At 44.1% G+C, this 27101-nt stretch overlaps 1 protein-coding gene across 3 annotated transcripts in view; it reads left to right on the forward strand.

Moving 5' to 3' along the window:
- LOC125465138 (exostosin-1-like) overlaps positions 1 to 26889 on the forward strand; it is a 246936-nt gene extending 220047 nt beyond the window's left edge. For 2 of the 3 annotated variants that reach the window (XM_048558302.1, XM_048558305.1), the window contains exons 8-10: positions 12496 to 12656; positions 13386 to 13557; positions 25479 to 26889. In XM_048558302.1, the coding sequence (XP_048414259.1) occupies positions 12496 to 12656; positions 13386 to 13557; positions 25479 to 25664 (519 nt within the window). In that variant the 3' untranslated portion in view covers positions 25665 to 26889. The remainder of the gene's footprint in view (positions 1 to 12495; positions 12657 to 13385; positions 13558 to 25478) is intronic. The other variant, XM_048558301.2, reaches the window with a different exon arrangement.
- The last annotated feature ends 212 nt before the right edge of the window (positions 26890 to 27101 follow it).

Below are 27101 nucleotides of genomic sequence, written 5' to 3' on the forward strand. Positions count from 1 at the left end.
ACCAGAACTGACTACAAGACTCCTATGACCTCTTGGAATGAGGATAGCGCACGCTTCACTAGTTACTCTGAGGCGAAAGACCCCATACCCAAAATGAGCAGGACAGATGTGATATACAAAATACCATGCCGCAACCATCACTTTCTCTAGGACAGTTAGACATGGGCAACTGTGCAGCAGCTGTGAGAAACTATATAGGACAGACGGGCAGGAAAGTCGCCACCAGGATACATGAACACCAACTCGCAGTAAAACAGCATGACCAACTCTCCCTCGGTTCAATACCCTCCGACATAGAAGGACATCAGTTTAACTGGGACAAAGTTACAGTACTAGGACAAGCAAGACAAAGACAAGCACGAGAAATCCTGGAGGCCTGGTTTTCAACCACTGATGCAGTTAACAAACATGCTGAAATAGACCCCAACTGCATACCACTACGGTACAAAACTGGAAACAAGACTGCTCACCATGACAGACTGGACCATATAAATTCAAAGTAGGACAGACTGGACCATAGAAATTCAGAGCAGGACAGAAAACAACAGCACTTCAACGGAGGCTTCACAGCACTAACAGTGTCACCTAGAAGGGAGACAAAACGTTTGCACGAAAACTAGTCAGCTTGGAGAACCAACCAACGACTCCAGAATATTTATCCATTATATGAGAGATGTGTATATGTAAAATTTCCGGTATTGTTAATAATTTAAAATAGTGCAAATAATGAAGGATGGTGCAATCCAGTTCTGAAGCAAAAATGGTCCAGTCAGTGCTGATGCAGTTTAAAATAATTAACGTAAGCAAAGACCCAAGAAAGGGTACATGTATTATCTAGAACTGAAGTACAATCAATGAAAACATGTAGAGCAGAAGTATGATCAGTGAAAACATGTAGGAATGTTTTAAGGAAAAAAATGAAAGGATTTGGTGTCACTAACAAGGCTAAAGATTAGTTGCCCGTGTCTAACTGTCCTAGAGAAAGTGATGGTGAGCTGCCTTCTTGAATTGCTGCTGTCTGTGTGATGAAGATGCCCCACAATGTTATTTGATAGCGAGTTCTAGAATTTTAACCCTGGGTGAATGAACACAATATATTTCTCAGTCAAGATGATGTATGGCTTGGAGGGGATCTTGAATGTGGTGGTGTTCCTATGAACCTGCTGCCCTTTCCTCCTTGTTAGTAGATGTTTCAGGTTTGTGAGACACTGTTGAAGTAGCCTTGAATTGTTACTGAGTGCATCTTGGATAATAAATCATTCCGTCTTTCCATCATTTCAATGTTCAGCTACAATAGAAAAGGACAAATAAGAACTGAGGTTACATTAGCTAAAAATTGAATACCAATCAAAAGATGCTATATTGACGCTGAATCATATATTAGTCACATCACTTTTGGAATCAAACTGCAAAGATGGTATCAGGAATTTAAAGAATGAAGAAAGCTTAAAGATTCAAAAGATCAGCATGCTTTTTTTGTAAAGAGACTTTTATGTTTATGAAATCATTTGACAAAGTTATGCAAGGCAACTTGTCAACCATTGAAGTGCTTGGGGATGTTATTTTATGTTGAGGAAGTGGGACGTGAGAAGGGAAGGCAGATGGATGTTTTGGATGTAAAGACTAATAGAATTATGGAATGATATTGAGGAAGTATATCGATAGGAGCTGCTCTACATAGAACATGCTGTATGGAAAAAGGCTCTTCAGCCCAATCAGACCATAGTCTTCCAGTCAAACCTGGAATTGGGTTCTAGATGCAGTTTGATGTAATTCTGAAGAGAGGAGAGGCAAAGATATTTGGGGGAAACAATGCCCAGATAATCTGACAGCCAGACAATCTTTGGAATAGCGTAGACTGGGGTTACATATCACGATCCTGATTGTCTTTGATGGAAGGATCATACTTCATAATCTTGGTTGAACCAGGAAATCCATTCCCTTCTGAAGACCAGACATGCACCATTCAATTCGGGTGATCTGGACCAATACAGAAAATCCAGACATGACGACCTCAAAGCCATCTGGGGGGCCAAGAAACAATAGTTGGAGACCCAGACCTACCGAACACACACTCACCATCTATGGAAGGGCCTAAGTGATATTACAGGATACAAAATGAAACAGTGTAAGGTAGCTGATGAAGACACATCCCTCCCTGACACGCTGAATGATTTCTATGCCTGATTTGAGCAGAGTACTACTGGCATAGCAATGCCTGCCTCGACACACCTGTTCTCTCTGTCACTGCTTCAGAAATCAGATCAGTCTTCCTGGGAGTCAACCCAAGGAAAGCAATAGGCCCGGACAGTGACCCTGGCTGAGCACTCTGATCCTGTGGAGACCAGCTGGCAGAGGTATTCACTGATATCTTCAACTTCTCTCTCCTACAACCAAAGTCTCCAACTGCTTCAAGAAGACCACCATCACCCCTGTAGCTGAGAAAACACATGTGGTGTGTCTTAAAGACTACTGCCCAATTGCTCTGACTTCAATAATCATGAGGTTTTTCGAGAGGCTTATCATGGCCCACATCTAATCCAGTCTCTCAACTTGCCTTGATCCCCTACAGTTTGCCTATTGCCATAACAGGTACACAAGGGGATGCCTGCACTCATCCCTGGAACATTTGGATAATAAAGTCACCTACGTCAGACTTCCTCATTGACTATAGCTCCCCTAACAACACCATTATCCCCTCCAGACAGATCTCAAAACCAGGTGACCTTGGTCTCGGATAACAAGGTATAGAGCTGGATGAACACAGCAGGCCAAGCAGCATCAGAGGAGCAGGAAAGTTGACGTGTCGGGCCTAGACCCTTCTTCAGAAATGGGGGAGGGGAAGGGGGCTCTGAAATAAATAAGGAAAGTGGGAGAGGCAGATAGAAGATGGGTAAAGGAGAAGATAGCTGGAGAGGAGACAGACAGGTCAAAGAGGCAGGGATGGAGCCAGTAAAGGTGAGTGTAAGTGGGGAGTTAGGGAGGGGATACGTCAGTCCAGAGAGGATGGACAGGTCAAGGGGGCAGGATGAGGCTAGTAGGTAAGAGATAGGGGTAGGTCTTGAGGTGGGAGGAGGGGATAGGTGGGAGGAAGGACAGGTTAGGGAGGCGGGGACAAGCTGGGCTGGTTTTGGGATACATTTGGGGGAGGGGAGATTTTGAAACTTGTGAAGTCCACATTGATGCCATTGAGCTGCAGGGTTCCCAAGCAGAATATGAGTTGCTGTTCCTGCAACCTTCAGGTGGCATCATTATGGCACTGCAGGAGGTCCACTGGACATGTCATTTGAGGAATGGGAGGGGGAGTTGAAATGTTTTGCGACTGGGAGGCGCAGTTGTTTCATGCTAAACGAGCGTAGGTGTTCTGCAATGCGGCCCACAAGCCTCTGCTTGGTTTCCCCAATGTAAAGGAGGCCACAACGGGAGCAGCAGATGCAGTATACCACATTAGCAGGTGAACATCTGTTCGATGTGGAATGTCATCTTGGGGCCTGGGATAGGGGTGAGGGGGGAGGTTTGGGGGCAGGTGTAGCACTTCCTGCGGTTGCAAGGAAAAGTACCAGGTGTGGAGGGGCTGGAGGGGAGTGTGGAGTGGACAAGGGAGTCATGTTCCCTCCGGAAAGCAGACAAAGGTGGGGTTGGAAACATGTCTTTGGTGGTGGGGTCGGATTGTAGATGGTGGAAGTGTCAGAGGCTGATGCGTTGGATCTGGAGGTTGGTGGGGTGGTACATTAGGATGAAGGGGATTCTGTTTTGATTTTTATTGTGGGGAGGGAATGTGAGGGATGAGTTGCAGGTAATGCGGGAGACACGGTCCAGAGAGTTCTCGACCGGGGCGGGGGGATGTTGCGGTCCTTGAAAAAATGAGGACATCTGAGACGTTCGGGAATGGAATGCCTCATCCTGGCAACAGGTGCGGCAAAGACAAAGGAATTGGGAATAGTGGGTGGCATTTTTGCAGGAAGGTGGCTGGGAGGCGGTGTATTTTAGGTAGCTGTGGGAGTCGGTGGGTTTGAAATGGATATCAGTTTCCAGGTGGTTGCCAGAGATGGAAACAGAGAGGTCCAGGAAGGAGAGAGAGGTATCAGAGATGGTCCAGGTGAACATAAGGTTGGGGTGGAAGGTGTTGGTGAAGTGGATGAACTGTTCGAGCTCCTCATGGGAGCACGAGGCGGCGCCGATACAGTCATCAATGTAACACAGGAAGAGGTGGTGTATGGGGCCAACGTAGCTTTGGAAGAGGGATTGTTCCACGTAACCTACAAAGAGGCAGACATAGCTTGGGCCCATGCGGGTACCCATGGGCACCCCCTTTGTCTGTAGGAAGTGGGAGGAATTGAAAGTGAAGTTTTTGAGGGTGAAGACGAGTTCGGCTAAGCAGATAAGGGTGTCAGTGGAGGGGGACTGGTTGGGTCTGCGGGACAGGTTGGCCCTTTGTATGGGGAATGCAGGTGTATAGGGACTAGACATCCATGGTAAAGATGAGGTGTTGGGGACTGGGGAATTGGAAGTTCTGGAGGAGGTGGAGGGCGTGGGTGGTATTACAGACGTAGGTAGGGAGTTCCTGGACCAAGGGGGAGAAAATGGAATCAAGCTAGGTGGAGATAGGTTTGGTGGGGCAGGAGCAGGTGGAGACAATGGGTCGACCAGGGCAGCCAGGTCTCAGCTTTGCCCTCTGTAACTGGATCCTCAGCTTTCTGACTCATAAGCTGCAGTCAATGAGGATAGGTACCTGCACCTCCTTCACAATAACACTCAACGCTGGGATTCCTCCCACCCACTCTCCCCACCCCCCATCGAAGGATACATCTTCAGCCCCCTAATATAATCCCTGGAACATAGAATAGTACAGCACAGTACAGGTCCTATGGGCCACTATGTTGTGCTGACCTATTATTCTAGCAAGATCAAACTACCCTGCATACCCTACATTTTACTATCCCCCATGTGCCTGTCCAAGAGTCGCTTAAAAGTCTCAAAAGTATCTGACTCCATTACCACTACTGGCAGCGCATTCCACTTGCCCACCACTCTGTGTAAAGAACCTACCTCTGACATCTTCCCCAACCTTCCTCCAATCACCTTAAAATTATGCCCCCTCATAATAGTCATTTCTGCCCTGGGAAAAGTCTCTGACTGTCCACCTATTTATGCCTGTCATCATCTTGTAAACTTCTTTCAAGTTATCTCTCATCCTTCTTCGCTCCAATGAAAAAAGCCCTAGCTCTTTCAAGCTTTCCTCTTAAGACCTGCCCTCCAGTCCAGGCAGCATCCTGGTAAATCTCCTCTGTACCCTTTCTGAAGCTTCCACATCTTTCCTATAATGAGGTGACCAGAACTGAACACAACATTCCAAGTGTGGTCTAACCAGCCCTAATGGAGCTGCAGCATAACCTTAAGACTCTTAAACTCAATTCCCCTACCAATGAAAGCCAACACACCATACGTCTTCTTAACAACCCTGTCAACTTGGGTCACAATCTTGAGGGATCTATGGACGTGGACCCTGAGATCCCGCTGTTTCTCCACACTGCCAAGAATCCTGCCATTAACTCTGTATTCTGCATTCAAGTTCGACCTTCCAAAATGAATCACTTCACACTTTTCTGCGTTGAATTCCATCTGCCACTTCTTTGCCCCAGCTCTACCTCCTGTCAATGCCCTGTTGCAACCTACAACAGCCCTCTACGCTGTCCACAACTCCACCAACCTTTGTGTCTTTGGCAAACTTATTAACCCACTCTTCCACTTCCTCATCCAAGTCATTTATGAAGATCAGAAAAAGCAGAGGTCCCAGAACAGATCCTTGCGGAACACCACTAGTCACCGAGCTCCAGGCTGAATACTTTCCATCTGTTACCACCCTCTGTCGTCTAATGGACAGCCAATTTTGTATCCAGACAGCCAAATTTTCCTGAATCCCATGCCTCCTTACTTTCTGAATGAGCCTACCATGGGGAACCTTATCGAATGCCTTGTTAAAATCCATATACACCACATCAAGGTACTCCCCGCACACCTATGACTGTTCTTGCCAAATTCCAAATGAACGCTATCCACAAGTTCACTGCCAATACCACCGTGGTGGGATGGATTTCTAACAATGATGCATCAAAATACAGCAGGGAGACAGAGGGCTTGGTGATGCAGTGCAATGAAAACAGCCTCCCAACGTCAGCAAAACTAAAGAACAGATCACTAACTTCAGAAAGAATGTACCCCTATTTGCATCACCGGACCTGAAATAGAGAGGGTGAAGAGCATCAAGTTCCATAGAGTGACGAGAAGTGAGGACCTGTCCTGGACTTGCCACGTAAATGCAACAGTTAAGAAAACACAACAACGCTTCTTCTTCCTCAAGCAGCTTGGGAAATTTGGTATGTTCATAAGTATGTTCACCAACTTCTACAGATGCACCATTGAAATCATACTGCCTGTGTGCTTAATGGCCTGGTATGGCAACTATTCTGCCCAGGACCATAAGAAACTGCAGAAGGTGGTGTGCATAGCCCAGACTATCATAGAAGCGTAGAAGCGAACCTTCTATCCTTGGACTCCATTTACACAGCTTGCTGCCATGAAAAGACAGCCAACATCATCAAAGACCCATCGCACCCTGGTAATGGTCTCTTACAACCTCTTCTGTCAGGCAGAAGATACAGAAGCCTGAACACACACACAGCCATGTTCAGGAACAGCTTCTTTCTGGCTGTTATCAGACTGTTGAATGGACTCTAGCCTCAAATAATGGAATCTGGATGCTTCTAAGCCTTTTTGATCTGTACATCCTTTTGCTTGCTGTGATCTGCCTGTACCACTTGTAAGCAAGGCTTTTCACTGAATTTCAGTGCACGTGAGAATAAAGTCAATCCATCAGTGTCACCCCTACCAAACCCCCAAGTGACAAGCTGCTTGCCTGCTCGTGACTCATTCTGACTTTATCAGTTGGAGCCAGGTTCATCCAACCACAGCAGGTTGAGGCTCTCAACTGGTCATTCACTCACCAAGGCGCAAGAAGGTTGACAATGAACCTTCCTGCTCAGGACTTAGTTCTGGCAAAGGAACCAGAACAAAAGCAACACTGCTATTTTAAATGGCCTTCCCAAACTAAGCTCACCACATCTGAGACCACAAGATTCAGCCAGTCTCTCTCTGTCTCTCTCTTTCACTTGTCAGGTTTTTTTACTCTTTCCCATCTCTATTTATCTTGTCCTTTCTGCTTTTGTCACCTCTTTATTACACCTCTCTTTCTATTCCTTCATTTTCACTATTTAAATCTTTTACACTTTCACCCTTAACGACCACGTTGCCATATTAAGCTAAACACTCATTTCCTCTCTTTAACTGCTATTTTATTTACAAATTGTAAACACCCTTGGTAATGAACGTCTTTCCAGTTCTGCTCCCAGAGTGAGAAATATTTTTATTTATTAATTCATGGGATGTGGGTATCACTGACTGGGTCAACATTCATTATCCACCCCTAAATATCCTTAAGAAGCTGTGGGCCATGAGCTGTCTTCTTAAACCATTGCAGTTCTTGAGATCTAAGTGCACGATGAGCCAGGGGCCAATTTGTGGCCTTTTATTTATGATTAATTTATCCTCAATCTGTTCGTATCCATAGTTTGATATACAAATTATTACGAGCATGAAATTAAGCTTTATAAATAGTTCAGGGGTCCGTGGCATTTGCTCAACTGCCCACATAAATGGGAAACTTTGGACACTTTGATTTTGCACTGCACTTTTGCACCTATCATAAGTGTGACAATAAATATCAATGGTTGCATTCACTTTTTCAGGGTCAAGGGTGGTGATAGAGTTAAGAACAGAAATAACAGATTCACATCACTCACATTGTGATATTCTTGAGCATTATCTCTGAGTGGGCCACTACTGCGAATTTTGATGCTTGTTACATAGCAATAGCTGCGCTGTGTTAGAGTAACTACAGAGGCTGGAAAGTTCAACATATCAATTGAATACCCACCCTCTGGCAAAGAACAGACATTATCATCCATTGTTTAGTCATTTTTCACAAGTGCCAGTGTGCTAACCCAAAGACATAAATGATTGAGTAGTTGGTCAACCAGATAAGTGAAAGAGATAAATTAGCAACTTGGCTCTGCAGGAATGAATGGATGTGTTTCTTACATGCCTCATTCAACTGTGGATGAGATGGTCAGCTCTATTAATATTTATCCTCTTTATATCAAAGCACACTGCCATCAGCACTTGTTATCTCTGAACTGCAGTGAATGTAAAGGAAATAAACAATCCTTGCAAACAAAGTTGAAGCTTTCAGCACTGGCAAACACTTTCTGTTTTCCTTCTGCGAAATAAAAAAGCAAAAGAAATTGCATTTGTACAGGCTTTTCAACCCCCAAAGCCCCAAAGTCCCAAAGCTGTTCACAATGATGTTGTTTTGAAGTAACCATTTTGATGGAGGAAAGGTGAACAGCCAATTATAAACAGCAGGTTTTCATAAACAGCTTTGAGATTATCGCCAAGTAATCATTATTAAGGAGGTTGGTTTTAGGACAATATTGGGCAGAACACCAGTGAGTAAGTAACAAAGTGTGTAGCTAGATGAACGCAGCAGGCCAAGCAGCATCTCAGGAGCACAAAAGCTGACGTTTCAGGCCTAGACCCTTCATCAGAGAGGGGGATGGGGAGAGGGTTCTGAAATAAATAGGGAGAGAGGGGCAAGTGGACCGAAGATGGATAGAGGAGAAGATAGATGGGGAGGTGGGGAGGGGATAGGTCAGTCCGGGGAGGACAGACAGGTCAAGGAGGCGGGATGAGGTTGGTAGGTAGGAAATGGAAGTGCGGCTTGAGGTGGGAGGAGGGGATAGGTGAGAGGAAGAACAGGTTAGGGAGGCGGGGACGAGCTAGGCTGGTTTTGGGATGCAGTTGGGGAAGGGGAGATTTTGAAGCTTGTGAAGTCACCATCCTAGTCATCTGCCTAGCCGAACTCGTCCTCACCCTCAACAACTTCTCTTTCGATTCCTCCCACTTCCTACAGACTAAGGAGGTGGCCATGGGTACCCGCCTGGGCCCAAGCTATGCCTGCCTCTTTGTAGGTTACGTGAAACAGTCCCTCTTCCGCACCTACACTAGCCCCAAACCCCACCTCTTCCTCTGTTACATTGATGACTGTATCGGCGCCGCCTCTCGCTCCCAAGAGGAGCTCAAACAATTCATCCACTTCACCAACACCTTCCACCCCAACCTCAAATTCACCTGGGCCATCTCCAACACATCCCTCACCCTCCTGGACCCCTCTGTCTCCATCTCAGGCAACCAGCTAGAAACTGATGTCCATTTCAAGCCCACCAACTCCCACAGCTACCTAGAATACACCTCCTCCCACCCACCCCCCTGCAAAAATTCCATCCCCTTTTCCCAAATCCTTTGCCTCCGCCGCATCTGCTCCCAGGATGAGGCATTCCTCTCCCGCACAACCCAGATGTCCGCGTTCTGCAAGGACCGCAACTTCCCCCCCGCAGTGGTCAAGAACGCCCTTGACCGTATCTCCCGCATTTCCCGCAACACATCCCTCACACCCCGCCCCCGCCATAACCGCCCTAAGAGAATCCCCCTCGTCCTCACATACCACCCCAACAACCTCCGGATACAACGCATCATCCTCCAACACTTCCGCCATCTACAATCCGACCCCACCACCCAAGACATTTTTCCATCCCCACCCTTGTCTGCCTTCCGGAGAGACCACTCTCTCCGCGTCTCCCTTGTCCACTCCAACTCCCCTCCAACCCCACCACACTGGGCACCTTCCCCTGCAACCACAGGAAGTGCTACACTTGCCCCCAAACCTCCTCCCTCACCCCCATCCCAGGCCCCTGGATGACTTTCCATATTAAGCAGATGTTCACCTGCACATCTGCCAATGTGGTATATTGTATCCGCTGTACCCAGTGTGGCTTCCTCTACATTGGGGAAACCAAGCGGAGGCTTGGGGACTGCTTTGCAGAACACCTCTGCTCGGTTCGCAATAAACAACTGCACCTCCCAGTCGCAAACCATTTCCACTCCCCCTCCCATTCTTTAGACGACATGTCCATCATGGGCCTCCTGCAGTGCCACAATGATGCCACCCGAAGGTTGCAGGAACAGCAACTCATATTCCGCTTGGGAACCCTGCAGCCTAATGGTATCAATGTGGACTTCACAAGCTTCAAAATCTCCCCTTCCCCCACCGCATCCCAAAACCAGCCCAGTTTCTCCCCTCCCCCCACTGCATCCCAAAACCAGCCCAGCTCATTCCCGCCTCCCTAACCTGTTCTTCCTCTCACCTATCCCCTCCTCCCACCTCAGGCCGCACCTTCATTTCCCACCTACTAACCTCATCCCACCTCCTCGACCTGTCCATCCTCCCTGGACTGACCTTTCCCCTCCCTACCTCCTCACCTATACTCTCCTCTCTACCTATCTTGTTTCTCTCCATCTTCGGTCCGCCTCCCCCTCTCTCCCTATTTATTCCAGTTCCCTCTCCCCATCCCCCTCTCTGATGAAGGGTCTAGGCCCGAAACGTCAGCTTTTGTGCTCCTGAGATGCTGCTTGGCCTGCTGTGTTCATCCAGCCTCAGATTTTATTATCTTGGATTCTCCAGCATCTGCAGTTCCCATTATCTCTCTCACCAGTGAGTAAATATCTGCTTTTCTTCAAAATAGTCTTTTGAAGTTGTTTACTTTTACCTGAGCAAGCAGATGGAGCCTTCATTAAGCAATTGAATCGTAGAATCCCTACAGCGTGGAAACAGGCCCTTTGGCCCAACAAGTTCACACCGAACCTCTGAGCATCCCACCTAGACCCATCCCCCTATAACCCACCTAATCTGCACATCCCTGAACACTACGGGCAATTTAGCATGGCCAATCCACCTAGCCTGCACATCTTTGGACTGTGGGAGGAAACGGGAGCACCCTGAGGAAACCTACACAGATGCAGGGTGAATGTGCAAACTCCACACAGACAGTCACCCGAGGCTGGAATCCTGGGTCCCTGGTGCTGTGAGGCAGCAGCGCTTAACCATTGTGCCACCGTGCTGCCCTAAATTTGATTTAAAAGAGAGACTCCATTCAGAGATGGTGCCTGTAAAAATTTAGATCAAGGTAATTCAGTTTGAGCTGTTGAGTTTTTGATAGGTAGACCAAGTAAGTAAATAAGTAGCTTCTCCCAAAATACTCAACAGCTTTTAGCTGCTCTATTCAGCTGCCACCTTGAATTGGATCATAAGGAAATGGGTAGATATGTGGAACCTTGACCAACTCTTCAATTGTGCCAATCTTCCCCTTTCCTGACTCAGACTCAGCCTAGTTGCTCCCTCTGCTCACTGATCTGCATTGACTCCCAACTTGGAAATGGCTGGATTTTAAAATTGTCATGTTTGTTTTAAAATCCTTCAATGCCCTCCTGTTTTGTTAATTTTTTTGGTCATTCAGGGGATGAGGGCATCACTGGCTAGGCAGCATTTATTGCCTTTGGGCAGTTAAGAGTCAACCACATTGCTGTGGGTATGGAGTCACATGTAGGCCAGACCAAGCTGTTTCCTTCCCTAAAGGGCACTAGTGAGCCAGATGAGCTTTTCCAATAGCTGACAATGGATTAATGGTCATCATTAGATTCTTAATTACAGATATTTATGAATTCAAATTCTACCATCTGCTATGGCGGGATTCAAACGCAGGTCCCCAGAATGTAATCTGGCTCTCTGGATTAACAGTCAAGCAATAATACCACTGGGCCATTGTCTCCACACCTCTTCCACTCCATTCCTAAATGAAGCTAATGTCTCTTTTTTTCAGAGTAATATCAATTCTTGTTCAAAAATCGATTCTGTGAGGCACCTAGGGGTGTTTACTATATTAAAGATGCTATATAATTGCAACTGATGCACATCAAGTGTTGATGAACATTTTAGTTATATCTGTTGTGTTCCACTTGAGGACTCATTATATATTCTCTTAGCTTGCGGTGTCTTCTCTACAAAGCCATGACTAGAATTGAAGAAATTTAATTTGGTGCCTCAGTTCTGGTCATGACTTTATAGTGATGACTGGTGTAATACTAAGTTACAAACCCAAAAGAGTTCAAGTTCCATCCCTTATCTAAATTCGGTTAGCACATGCCAATTGGGGCAGCAAAAAGAGCACTACAAATGCCTATAGCACACATGAGTGTTGGATCGGGAATGCCAGCTCTGCTTCCCACTGCTAAGTGTTAAGCAATAACTTGAGAATGTATTTGTGTCTGCATAATACCTCCTTTATTAAACAAGCAGAGTTAAAATCTTTATATGAATAATGGACCTCTGAATCTACTACTAGCACCTGTAGAAAGAAACATTTCAGAGAGAAGGACAGAGGGTAAAGCAATGCAAGCTTATTGACATCATTATAGCTACATTAATGCCGTTCACATGCTTGAAAAATATAACTTGTTAAGCTATTGTCTTTTCTCTTTCTTTAGATTGACTTTGCGTTCATCGTATGGTGCAGCTTCCCCGACCGGATTGTAGGTTACCCAGCTCGCAGTCATTTCTGGGATGGCAATAAAGGATTATGGGGTTACACATCAAAATGGACCAATGAATATTCCATGGTTTTAACTGGAGCAGCATTTTACCACAGGTAACAAAACTCAAAGGAAAAGGTGACCCCTGCTCCTATGAGATGTTTAGAGATCTCAAAAATCCTGGGATAATACACCTTACTGGCCCTCCCCCTCCCCCCAGTCAAAAGCACCAGCCCTACCATGCCCAGTGAAGGTTGGTTCTTTCTAAATCTGGAAGTCGACACATTATTTAGAAACTTTACATATGTCACATTGGAACTGGGTTCCATATTTATTCAGCTTCCATCTCTGGAGTAAAACCGCTCAGTATTTATTTGGACTGTTCTCAAGCTTCTGATGAATATAAACCAGAAGCAGAAAGTCATCTTTTTACTTTGGTTACAAATCAGTTCTCCCCACTTCATTTCTGTGGTTGTACCAGCTACAGCTGTTGATATCATGGCTTTGGATATCATTTTATCAGCAGAATATTCAATCCCATCCTTTGACAATTGCTGTAACATGAACCATTCAGCCCTTCTGCTATTCATTTGGCATTCCGACAGTGCGGTTTTTTGTCACTACTGCGGAATGTACCGATTCAAAGGCACGAGTTCTACCACTGAGATCTGGCCTTGCCACTAGCTTTGCCTTCATATGGAATTTAATGCAGGACCTTTAGGGTTAGTATGACTTGGTACTTCACAGTGGCTGATGCATTTCTGACTTAATCATCAGGAACACTGCACAGACTTTGGTTACTGTCTTTGTTTCTGAGCTCTTTCCTTTCTTGTGTGCCTTTGCAGATACTACCATCACCTGTTCACATATTACCTGCCAGTAAGTTTACACGCACTCTTGGACCAGACAGCTAACTGTGAAGACATCCTGATGAATTTCCTAGTGTCAGCAGTCACTAAGCTTCCCTCAATCAAAGTCACACAGAAGAAACAGTATAAAGAGACGTTGATGCAACAGGTATGTCAAGTTGTTTTTCCCCATGAGGGAACCCTGTGGACAGGGGATTTACTCTACTTATGGGCTTTTCTGAATCATAGCTAAAAATGGTGTTAATCACGAGAAACTATTTCCACAAGGAGAAGATCGGTAATTAGCCAGAGAATTGTGTCTCATTCTTGATGGCATACACTTTAGGAAGAACGTCATAGACTTAGAGAGGATACTAAAGTCTTTTATTTTGCGGAAGGAATAACTTTGAGCCTTCCCCATTCGGAATATGAAACCAGCCCTTTACTCCTGTGTTAGTTTAATCATTAAAGGATAAAATAATAAAGGTCTGCTTGGGCTCAGAGACAGCAGAAAAGGTGAGAATGAGACATGAGGCTATTCAGCCTGTCAAGCCTGTCCTGCAAATCAGCAAGATCAGAGGTGATCTGTATCGTAACTATAGCCACTTGCCATGGCACCATACCCCTGCCTAGCAAAAACATATCAATCTCAAATTTAAAATAATTGATTGAGCTAGCGTCTACTTCAGCAACAACTTGTATTTTTATTGCACCTATAACAGAACAAAATATTCCCAGGGACTTCAAAGAAGTGTTATATAATAAAACTATGTTTACAAAAAAGTGTTATGAAGCAATGCATAATCATTAGCCACATAAGGAGCTATTAGGGCAAATAAAAATGTTGTTTTAAGTCATAGTATCATACAGCATGGGAACAATCCCTTCAGACTAACTCGTCCACACCAACCTTGTTTCCCAAACTAAACTAGTCCCCATTTGCCTGCATTTGGCTCATATCCCTCTTAACCTTTCCTATTCATGTACCTGTTTTAAGGTAAGTCTTAGATAAGGAAAGCACATTAGAGAAGGGAGGCCACCAATAATGGAACAAGTAAAATCAAGATATTCAGCAACCATAGATATCTAAATCAGTGTAGGGCTAGAGAAGTCCACCGAAGTTCTGAGGTGTGAGAAAATGGAAGGACTTGACAACAGTGAGAGTTTGAAAATCTACTGAATTTTTTTCTGGGAGGCAATTCCATGCTTCTACCACTCCTGGCATGAAGCAGTGTTTCTTGAATTCTCTCATGAATGATCTGGCTCTGATTTTAAGGTCACCCCTTATTTAAGACTCTTCCCAGCAGCACAGAAAGCTTCTCTGTACCTATCCAAGCAACAGGAGGAATAATAAAAAGCATCTGTTAAAGACACCCTTAGGTTATCGTTATTTAGTCACTGATTATCAACATCAAACTCCAGCTCTATGAAAGGGTCGGGGTGAGATCCTGTACTGGGAATAAAGAATTGGCTGAAATATCATACAGGTTACATAGTTCCCATGACTAGAAATAAATTCCAACAGTTAGCTTTGGTTCCATGATTCCATTGCTGAATAATGTTCGTGTCATGATAAAATTTCAATGATTATTCTACTAGCTGCCTCTCTGCCACAATCAATAATCACTCATGATTGAACTGGCGAATTCCTAATAATATCAGTTGGAACAGGAACATTCTGCTAGCATCAGCAATCCTGTATGCTAGTTGTGAAAAATTATCCATTTGTAATATTTATGTCTGGCTCAATTTAATTATGGGTACTGCATGCAATTTTTAATTAAAGCCCTTTAAATAATAGATATGATCCTTTCACATTCAGTTGTTAGCAGTGTTGCCATTAGCGTATCATCTCAAGTAATTGATTTTAGCTTTGTCCTTTGCTCCAGCAGCCAGTTTACATTTAATAAAGATATACACATTAACGTTAATTTCGCCTGCCCTCATTACCATCACAACCATCTGTCCAAGACTAGGTTGATAGAAGTAGTAAGAATCATTTTTTTTGAAACTCCAGACTGTAATTTCAAAGATCCTCTGTCTTTTACGTTCTGTAAGCTTCAAGTCTTCTAAAACTCTACTAGACAGTCTTAGTCATGTTCATCCAACGTCCCTGAAAATTTCCTGGTTGCTTCTGATCTGTGACAACAATGTTGCTGAAATGCAGCAGAAATGGGATTCAGCTGGGCTCCCAGCAAAGATATGATACCCCACCTCATCACTTAGAGCTTGGCCACCTTAATAGTTGTCTGAAGTCTCAGCAGTTAGTGGAAATCTCTCTCACCACTGAGTCAGAAGACTGAGACTACAAGTCCCACTCCAGATTCTTGAAAACATAATCCAGGGAGTGCAGCAACGCTTTACCAAATTAACTCTCAGGATGACATATGAGGAGAGATTGTATTCACTGCAGTTTAGAAAAATGAGTTGGGGAGACCTTTTCAAAACCTTTAAAATTCTAACATGGATTTCAGTAAGGCATTTGACAAGGTCCCACACGGAAGGCTGGTCCAAAAGGTAAGAGGCCATGGAATCCAAGGCAAGATGGCAAACTGTATCCAAAATTGGCTTACAAATAGGAGGCAAAGGATGATGGTGGAGCTTTGATCTTCTGATTGGAAGCCTGTGACCAACAGTGTACCACAGGATAATAAAATGTGAGGCTGGATGAACACAGCAGGCCAAGCAGCATCTCAGGAGCACAAAAGCTGACGTTTCGGGCCTAGACCCTTCATCAGAGAGGGGGATGGGGGGAGGGAACTGGAATAAATAGGGAGAGAGGGGGAGGCGGACCGAAGATGGAGAGTAAAGAAGATAGGTGGAGAGAGTGTAGGTGGGGAGGTAGGGAGGGGATAGATCAGTCCAGGGAAGACGGACAGGTCAAGGAGGTGGGATGAGGTTAGTAGGTAGTGGGGGGTGCGGCTAGGGGTGGGAGGAAGGGATGGGTGAGAGGAAGAACCGATTAGGGAGGCAGAGACAGGTTGGACTGGTTTTGGGATGCAGTGGGTGGGGGGGAAGAGCTGGGCTGGTTGTGTGGTGCAGTGGGGGGAGGGGACGAACTGGGCTGGTTGAGGGATGCAGTAGGGGAAGGGGAGATTTTGAAACTGGTGAAGTCCACTTTGATACCATATGGCTGCACGGTTCCCAGGCGGAATATGAGTTGCTGTTCCTGCAACCTTCGGGTGGCATCATTGTGGCAGTGCAGGAGGCCCATGATGGACATGTCATCAAGAGAATGGGAGGGGGAGTGGAAATGGTTTGCGACTGGGAGGTGCAGTTGTTTTTTGCGAACTGAGCGGAGGTGTTCTGCAAAGCGGTCCCCAAGCCTCCGCTTGGTTTCCCCAATGTAGAGGAAGCCGCACCGGGTACAGTGGATGCAGTATACCACATTGGCAGATGTGCAGGTGAACCTCTGCTTGATGTGGAATGTCATCTTGGGGCCTGGGATGGGGGTGAGGGAGGAGGTGTGGGGACAAGTGTAGCATTTCCTGCGGTTGCAGGGGAAGGTGCCGGGTGTGGTGGGGTTGGAGGGCAGTGTGGAGCGAACAAGGGAGTCACGGAGAGAGTGGTCTCTCCGGAAAGTAGACAGGGGAGGGGATGGAAAAATGTCTTGGGTGGTGGGGTCGGATTGTAAATGGCGGAAGTGTCGGAGGATAATGCGTTGTATCCGGAGGTTGGTAGGGTGGTGTGTGAGAACGAGGGGGATCCTCTTGGGGCGGTTGTGGCGGGGGCGGGGTGTGAGGGATGTGTCGCGGGAAATGCGGGAGACGCGGTCAAGGGCGTTCTCGATCACCGTGGGGGGAAAGTTGCGGTCCTTAAAGAACTTGGACATCTGGGATGTGCGGGAGTGGAATGTCTTGTCGTGGGAGCAGATGCGGCGGAGGCGGAGGAATTGGGAATAGGGGATGGAATTTTTGCAGGAGGGTGGGTGGGAGGAGGTGTATTCTAGGTAGCTGTGGGAGTCGGTGGGCTTGAAATGGACATCAGTTACACTGCATCCCAAAACCAGTCCAACCTGTCTCTGCCTCCCTAATCGGTTCTTCCTCTCACCCATCCCTTCCTCCCACCCCTAGCCGCACCCCCCACTACCTACTAACCTCATCCCACCTCCTTGACCTGTCCGTCTTCCCTGGACTGACCTATCCCCTCCCTACCTCCCCACCTACACTCTCTCCACCTATCTTCTTTACTCTCCATCTTCGGTCCGCCTCCCCCTCTCTCCCTATTTATTCCAGTTCCCTCTCCCCATCCCCCTCTCTGATGAAGGGTCTAGGCCCGAAACGTCAGCTTTTGTGCTCCTGAGATGCTGCTTGGCCTGCTGTGTTCATCCAGCCTCACATTTTATTATCTTGGAATCTCCAGCATCTGCAGTTCCCATTATCTCAGTGTACCACAGGAATCAGTGCTGGGACCCTTACTGTTTGTTATGTAAATTAATGACTTTGATGTGAATGTAGAAGGTTAATTAGAAAGTTTGCAGATGACATGAAAATTGGTGGTGTGGATAGTGAGGAGTGTAGTCTCAGTCTACAGTCAGGTATTAATCAGCTGGGAAATTGGGCAGAGCAATGGCAGATGGAATTTAATCCTGATGAATGTAAGGTGATGCATTTTGGGAGGTCTAACAAGGAAAGGACATATACAATGAATAGTAGAGCCCTAGAGAGTACTGAGTTACAAAGGGACTTTGATGTACAGGTCCATAGATTGGTGAAGGCGTCAGCACAGTAGGCAGGATGATGAGGAAGGCATAAGGGATTAGTCTTCATTAGCCAGGGTGGAGAGTATAGGAGCAGGGAAGTCTTGTGGCAAATTTATAAAACATTGGTTGGGTCCTCAGATGGAACACAGTATTGAAGGGACGTGATTGCACTAGAGGGGGTACAGAGGAGGTTCGCCAGGATTTTGCCTGAGATAGGAAGTATCAGTTATGAGGAGAGACTGAGTAGGCTGAGTTTGTTTTCTTGGAGCAGAGGTGGCTCAGGGCATGGGGATCTGGGGCAGCACGGTGACACAGTAGTTAGCACTGCTCCCTCACAGGGATACTGGGAGCGCCAGGGACCCAGATTTGACTCCAGCTTTGGGTCACTCTGTGGGGTTTTACATACTCCCCATGTCTGCGTGGGTTTCCGTCAGGTGCTCCGGTTTCCGCCCACAGTCCAAAAATGTGTAGGTTTAGATAACTGGCCATGCTGAATAGTCCTGTAATGTCCAGAGATGTGCAGGATAAATGGATTATCCATAGTAAATTCAGGGTTATGGACGAGGGGGGAGGGGGATTAGTCTGGGTGGGATGATCTTCGGAAGATGCTGAATGTCTTCTACCTGTACCGTAGGGATTCTGTGCTCTGATTGAGGTGTACAAAATTATCGTTACACAGCTAGGCTAGATAGTGAGAATCTGTCACATGTCTAAGGCCAGTGGGCATAAGTTTAAGGAAAGGAGTAACTGGTTTGGAAGAGATCGGAGGAAAAGTATTTTTCACCCAGAGGGTGGTAGATATATGGAATATGCTGCCTGAAAGGGTGATAGAGGCAGGTAATCTCGCAACATTTAAGAAGCGTCTGAACAAGCACTTAAAACATCAGGGCATGGTAGACTCTTGACCAAGTACATGTAAATGGGATTACTGTAGTTAGACATTTGTTGGTTGGCATCGACATGGTGAGCTGAAGGGCCTGTTTCTGTGCTGTATCACTCTGAGGGCTAGAGTGTTAGACACAGGAAGGGTGTTCCCAATGGTGGAGGAGTCCAGAACCAAGGATTGTTGTTTACAGATAAGGAGTAAACCTTTGAGGATTGAGATGAGGAGAGATGTTTTCATACACAGTGTGGTGAGCCTGTGGAATTCACTACAATATGAATTGTTTGAGGCCAAAACATTGTGTTTTCAAAAAGACGGATACAATTTACAGCTAAAGGGATCAAGGGATGCTGGGAGATTAGGGTATTGAGCTCGATCAGCTGCTTCTATCTCCTATATTTCTTGTACTTATTGAAGTTTTGAAGAATGAAAAGCAATTTTGTTGAAACATACAAGATCCTTAGATGACTTGACAGGTTAAAGAGGTTGTTTTCTCATGTGGGAGAATTAAAGGTCAGAGGGCGTAATCTCAGCATAATGGGTTGCCCAGATAAGCCAAAGGTCAGGAGAAATTTATTCTGAGGTAGTGAACCTGTCGAATTCTTTATCGCAGAGGGCTGTCAATGCTAGGTTGTTAATTATATTCAAGGTATAGACGGACAGATTTTTCATCAATAAGGGAATGAAGGGTCATGGGGAAAGGGCTGGAAAGTGGAGTTAAGGGTTATCAGAGCAGTTATGATTTCACTGAACAGTGGAGCAGATTCAATGGGCTGAAAGGCCTACTTGTGGACACTCCATTACAGTACTGAGAGCTTACTGCAGTGACAGATTCCATTATTAGGATGAGGCTTCAAACCAAGGTATCTTCAAAGGTGGACTTAAAAGATTCCAAGGCACTATTTTGGCAGAATAGGAGGGCAGTTCTCCTTGGAACCCTGTCCGATACTTACCTTTCAGTAAATCTTAATAAATCAGTTTAACTGGTCATTGTCATGTTGGTATTTGTGGGCAACTGCTGTGCATAAATCGATTGTTGCATTTCAAATGCAAAAGCATGTCAGTTTCTGTATGGCCTCTGCTGTGCCCTGACATTGTAAGTGACCCCATGTAAATAGTAAGGTGTGGAGCTGGATGAACGCAGCAGGCCAGGCAGCATCAGAGGAGCAGGAAAGCTTACGTTTCAAGTCTAGACCCTTCTTCAGAAGAGAATTTTCTGAAGAAGTGTCCAGACCCGAAACATCAGCTTTCCTGCTCCGCTGTTGCCTGGCCTGCTGTGTTCATCCAGCTTCACACCTTGTTATCGCAGACTCCAGCATCGGCAGTTCCTACTGTCTCCATGTCAATAGTAGTTCTTTTTACAATGGTGAAATCTGAATTCAATAAACTTCTGGAATTTAAAAAGGAAACTAGTCTAATGGTAAGCACGCAACCACTGCCACTTATCATAGAGATCCACCTGTTTCACTGAAGTCTTTTTTAGGTAAGGAAATCCATCAAGCTTACCCTCCGTGTGACTCATAACCCACAGAAATGTGTTTGACTCTTCGATGCCCTCTTAGATGGGTAATAAATATTGGCCAACCCATATACCCCAAACAACTAAAGGAAAGCTTGCATTTATGTAGCATCTTTAACGTAGTGAAAAGGTCCCAATGCATTTCACAGAAAATTCAAGCAAAATATCACAACAATCTGTGTGATATTTGGACAGGTGATGAGGCAAATTTTAGGGAGTGACTCAAAAGGAGGAGAGTAAAGTAGAGATGACAAAAGCTTTAGGGAGGAAATGCCCGAGCCAAGCAGCTGAAGGCATGCCTGTTACAGGAGAGTCACAACAAAGACTGGGATACACAACAGGCCAGAATTGACGGTCATGGATTTTCAAAAGTTGTAGCGCTTGAAGGTGTTGCAGAGGTTGAAAGAAGTGACCTTGAACTGCTGTGGTTAGAAAGCAGGCCCATCACCATCTCAGGCTAACTAAATAACTGCGAACCTTGCAAGTGACCGCAACACCCTGAGAAATGATTACAAAAGAAACACTGCTATAGGATTTCCCAGTGGGAGCCAGGGGATGGCGACAGGGTAATTTACAATGTATGGGAGCAGCAGGGATTGGGAGAGAAGTTGCAGATGAAACTGGGCCTTATGTTCACTGTAGGCAAGAAACTAATGACACTGTTTGAATAAAGTTGGGGAACGATTTGTTACCCTCTCGTCCACTTTACAAACCATGCCCTGGGAATTAGCTAAATTCACTCTGGCGTCTGCAATGATCCAAGGGGATTCTAAGGAGTTATAAGTAGATTTTAACTATTTGAAATGACCTCCTCCATCAGGAGTGCCTTCCTGTTATTGTCTGATGATCCTGATGTTGGGTTTGGCTCACTGGCCAGCACATTCACTTTGGAATCAGAAACCCTGTGTTCAGATTCTTATAAAATCAGCTGACAGTCACAGTAGAGTACCCTGGGGAGTGCTGTACACTGAGCTGCTGTCTTTCAGGCACTACAGTAGATGGCACCAGTCTCAGATAAAAGAAAATTGAAACCATAAGAGAGAGAGAGACCACCATTCAAAGGCAAGAGAGGGTTTTATTCCCAGGCAGGTAATCACTTGTCCTTGGTTGACAATACCAAGGATTGCTGAGCATTACCACTTTAAGGACTTAGAATTTCACCACTAGCCTTCTCTGTTGGGTGAGTTCAAGTGAATGGAATCAGTTTTCAAGACTGTACTTGCTCGTTCATTCTATTCCCTCCGCAGCTGGAAACTGGATTGATTTCTGGTTCGATTAGGTAGGCAGACCTGTGAGATTTAGACACTATCATTCATGGGTTGAACTAACGCTGACATGAAGCAATCAATGATGTGCCCAGTGTGGACCGAAGGTTTAGTAATCATACTACCATCCCTTGTTGTTCATATATTATTGATTAACTTCTCCTGAATAATTTAGAGGCTGTAATTCTAGTAATGACTAAAGTAAATGAATTCCAAAATCCTGCGCCCTTAGCATTTAACTGCCTGGGCCCGCACAGCAAAATGTATTCAGTATGACAAATATTTGCTGTGGTTTAGCTGCTATTATAGAATTTTATTTAATTGTTACCTGTTTTCAACTGTTTGCAGTTGCTCCAGGCCCTCAACACTGTGGCATTTAGATGTGCCTGTCTTCCTGCACGGCCCATGCCTGTTTTGTGACTTCTGATAATTATGAAACTGTCAAAGAGTTTCTGGGCTTTCTTTAGGTTTTGAGTTTCTCTCATTGGACCAAATTGTACCAGAGCTCCACATGGTGCAGGTCCTTTCTGCAGCACCCTTCTTCCCAACCCGAATTGCACCATTACCTTATCAGAAGCTCAAACTGAGAATAGTGCAGTTGGCAGTGGGAGGAGGGCAACAGGACCTCATTGAACAACAGAGCAAACAGCCCAATTCCTTAACCATTGTGATCTCAGAATTGAGAGAAACTGATGAACGAAAGGGAAGAAAATAAACGAATGAGAGTCAAATCAGACATTTCAGATTAACAAAGCATGGGTAAACCAGAAGCTAAAAATTGGAAATGCACTTTCTTCTCTTTCAACCTGTGAGTGTACTTTACCACACAAAGGGATGGGAATTCCCAATTTTTCAAGTATCCTGTCAATGTGGCAATACATTAGCAGATATCGTTGCTCAAAGGTACTTAATGGTGTTAATTATGAATCCTCACATTCTGAACTGAGTCCAGCACATTCATAAAATTAATACGGAGTTAAGGATAAGAAGTTACTTGTGTGAATCATATCAAAGAGTGGCGAGCAAGAGCTGGAGATTCTCAACTTGGATCATATCTCTCAATTTCTCACATTTTCTTCTTAATACCATCCATAAAGTGTATGAATTTGGAGTAAGAGTAGACCATTTGGTCCCCCACTGTTCCATCATTCAATAAAATCTTAACTGACTTAATTATGGCCTTAACTCTACTTTTCTTCCCACTCTTCACAACCTTTGTCTCCTTTGTTCAACAAGAATCTATCGATCTTTGTATTAAACATGTTCAACGACCCTACCTTGACTGGTCTCTGGGAAAGTGGGAGTTCCATAGACTCACAACTGTCTGGGAGTAAAATGTTTTCCTCATGTCCAGAGTAAATGGGAGATCCCTAATTTTTAAACCGTACTCGGTAATTCTAGTCTTTCCCCAATGTTCTTTCGGCATTCGTCTTGTCCCCTGAGGATCTCGTGTGTCTCAATAAGATCATCTGCCCAATCTTTAATCATAAGAGAATGCACTCAATCCAGGAATCAGTGGCATTGACCTCCTCTGTACCATTTCTAATGCAGTTACGCCCTTTCAATAAGGAGACCAAACCCTACACAGTACAAAACTACTTTTATATTTCATTCCCCTTATGATAAACAATAACATTTCATTTTCCTTCTCATTTATTGATGCTCCTGCATATTATCTTTATGAAATTCATGTGTCAGGTTGCTCTCTGTACTCTGAGTTTTACAGTCTCTCTCTACTTAAATAATATGTTGCTTCTTTTATTCTTCTTGCCAAATTGGACAAGTTTACATTTTACACCTAATATACCATCTTCCAGTTGTTTATTCATTCATTAACATATCTTTATCTCTCTGCAGATTCCTCATGACCGCTTTACAACTTGATTTCCCACATATCATAAGCAAATTTAGGAGTCATACTCTTGGTCCCTTCTTCCAAGTCAATGATATTGATCGTATGCATGATAATATATTCCCCCATGAGCTCTTATTTTGTGTAGAAAGCTTTTATGTGGCACCTTATCAAATGCCTTCAGGAAAGTTAAGTACATCAAATGCACAGGTTCTCTTGTATCCACACTGTTTGTTAGTTTTTCAAGTAAATTGAAAAATGTTATTCACCATGATCTCCCTTTCATAAAACCATTTCGACTTTGCCTGATTGTACTGAGGTTTTCTGAATGTCTCGTTATAACTAGCTTAATAATAGATTCCACCATTTTCTGTATTACACATATTAAAATGCCTGTAATTTCCCACATTTTGTCTTCCTCACCTCTTGAATAGATGATTTGTATTCTGTATTTTCCAATCCAATATGCAAAATCAAGGATAAATTGGAAAATTAAAATCTTCTATCAGCAACAACTTCTTTAAGGAGCCTAAAGATTAAGTCCATCAGTATCTAGGATTTTGTCAACCTTTATTTGTTATATTTTGTCAATGTCTGGTGATTGTAATTATTTTAATTTCCACCTTTCCTTTCCTCACTTGACTCACAATTACTTCTAGGATGTTATTTGTGTCCTGTAAAGTGAAGACACATGTGAAATATCTGTTCAATTCATCCATAATTTCTTAACTTCCATTATTAATCACCGAGACACACTCACCAAAGGACTTTCACTTACTCTTCCTTTATAAAATACTGATAGTATAAGTTTCAATCTGTTTTAATATTTCCAGCTACATTTTGCTCATATTCTGACTTCTCCCTCCTCATTATTCTTTGCTGTTTTTAATATTCCATCCAACCTTCTGACCTGCCTCTAATCTTTACAAATTGTACACTTTTTTTTCCAATTTAGTACATTGTTAACTTGCTTTGTTAGCCACAGGTGATGTGTACTAGATTCTTTCTTTCTTTCTTTCTCACTACACTGTACCTTCATTAGGTGTTATAAAATATTTTCTCAAATGTCTACCACAGTATCTCGACTAAACTACCCTTTAATATAATTTCAATGTATTGCATATCAGCATCAGAAGTGACTGGTGTTGTTAAAAAAAACACAACATTACATCCTAGCATCTGTTTTCTCTGCCAGTGCTGGCTGATCTGCTGAGTGTTTCCAGCATGTTCACTGCTTATTTTCTCATTTCCAGCATTCTGGCCAGAAATTATGGTGTTACTAATGGACAAAGGAATTTATAGAAAGGAGCACGAAAGATTCATATGTATTTTAATCTCCGTTTCTTCACATGTGCTTCGTCAATACCATGCACTGAATATTAACCTAATATTTATAACAACTCCAGGCCAATTTTGGATAGCCAGCAACCCTACAGAGAGTCTGAACTCAGAAGATGTGCTTGGTTCAGAGTTGGAACTTAGCTGTCTATATAAATGCAGGCTATTATAGCATAACCCCAAGATAAAGCAGAAATGTGGTCTTGAACAAAAAACAGTGCAACTCAGGAATCAGTGATAATGGGAACTGCAGATGCTGGAGAATCGAGATAACAAAAGTGTGGAGCTGGATGAACACAGCAGGCCCAGCAGCATCTCAGGAGCTCAAAAGCTCATCCAGCTCCACACTGTTATCACAACTCAGGAAGCAGCCCTTCAGCCCACCAAGACTTTACCTACACATAATGCCTTTCTAAACTAAAAAACATGCTGCCTCTAAATGGTCCATATCTCTCTATTTCTTGCCTATTGACATATCTATGTAATTCTGACTGACTGACTAAGTTGTCCTTTTTGTTCCTGATCACACAGGGGTCAAAGACTACTCTCTGGGCCAATCCAGATCATTTCACACAGAGACAGAACTGCATTAACACATTTGCCAGCTGGTTTGGCTCCATGCCCCTTGTACAATCACAGCTACGCCTGGACCCCGTACTTTTCAAGGACCAAGTCTCCATCCTTCGGAAGAAATACCGTGATATTGAAAGACCTTGAAGATGAAAGCTCTGAAGAGTCACTTTCTGTTGACCTGGCCAAGGCACATCACAGGGTGCAAGGTCATCTCAAAGGAGCACAAGACAAGTAAAAACAGATCAAGGCTAAGTGGGCTGTCCATAAATCATTTAGACAATATTCCCCAAAGCCTAAGGGAACAGGCCAGTGACTTGATTTTTTAAACTTGCTGTTATTTACTACAACACAATCCATGTGGAACTAATAGAAACATGATCTATCTTTTAAGTGAAGCAGTTTGGAAAAGGTTCAGAGATGTAGCAGAACAGGTTATACAGTAAAAACCAAAAGAACTGCGGATGCTGTAAATCAGGAACAAAAACAAAGTTGCTGGAAAAGCTCAGCAGGTCTGGCAGCATCTGTGGAGGAGAAAACAGAGTTAATGTTTTGGGTCCAGTGACCCGAAGTTCTGAGGAAGGGTTATACAGTAAGTTCACATCACAAGACTGTGCATGAGCTAATTCTCATGAAGTGTGAACCAGTTCTTCGTAGTTGCTTATATTATTACCTAGTTTTTATGAAAGACTGTGTGATGATTATTTGTAAGCCTGTACCATAAAAGGACCATAATGTAATCAAGCTATGGACTGAGAGTTCAAGGTAAGTTAGGAAACTGGGCAAACATATATAATATTCACGATTTCATTCTTTTCATTGTCAACCTAAGAAGCCTGTAACAAATATCGCATATAAATATTGGGGTGTCAGCAGGTGAATATCAGGGCTTGACTAATGCTCCCATTTGCAGGATTCTTGCTTCTGGATCTATCGTTCAATATAGAATGGTGTAAAAAGAACCTTGAAGAGGTCCCCCTGCTATGATCTGTCTAGCACATGTCAGTTTCCATGAAGATTCAGTGATTTGGTTTTAGCAGCAAATTGTTCATGGTTTTAAAAGAAATGCAGTTCAAAATGAAAGATGCATGTTGCTGCCCACAGGATTATGTTGTATTAAATTACATTTTGTCCAATGGTGTCACATTGCATTGAATAATTTAGCAGAAATCCTTTCAGTCTATCTCAGCAACACTACAAGCACAGGAGGTGGTCATTTAGCCCATCATCTCAACGGTCGGTCTTTGAAAGAGCTGCCCAGCATCCTATTTCTGCATAGGTCTGCAACTATTTCCTCACTCATGTCGATCTCAAACATCCTTTTGAAAGTTAATATTGAATCTGCTCCCACCACCTTTTGAAGCAGTGCATTGAAGATCATTATAATGCACTGGGAAATAAAGGAAATCTTATCTCTTCTCTGGTTCTTTTGCCAATTAGCCTTATAAGAGAAAAAGATGACAGCTTTGGAATTCCGTTATGTGAGTTAAGCATATTGAACACTTAATATACATGTGTGGAATTACATTATCCATCATTTCAGCTGAATTTGTTTAATTAAAAATAAATGAGATAACACTGCTC

The sequence above is a fragment of the Stegostoma tigrinum genome, chromosome 24 (assembly GCF_030684315.1).
Source record: "Stegostoma tigrinum isolate sSteTig4 chromosome 24, sSteTig4.hap1, whole genome shotgun sequence".
NCBI classification, from domain to species: Eukaryota; Metazoa; Chordata; class Chondrichthyes; order Orectolobiformes; family Stegostomatidae; genus Stegostoma; species Stegostoma tigrinum.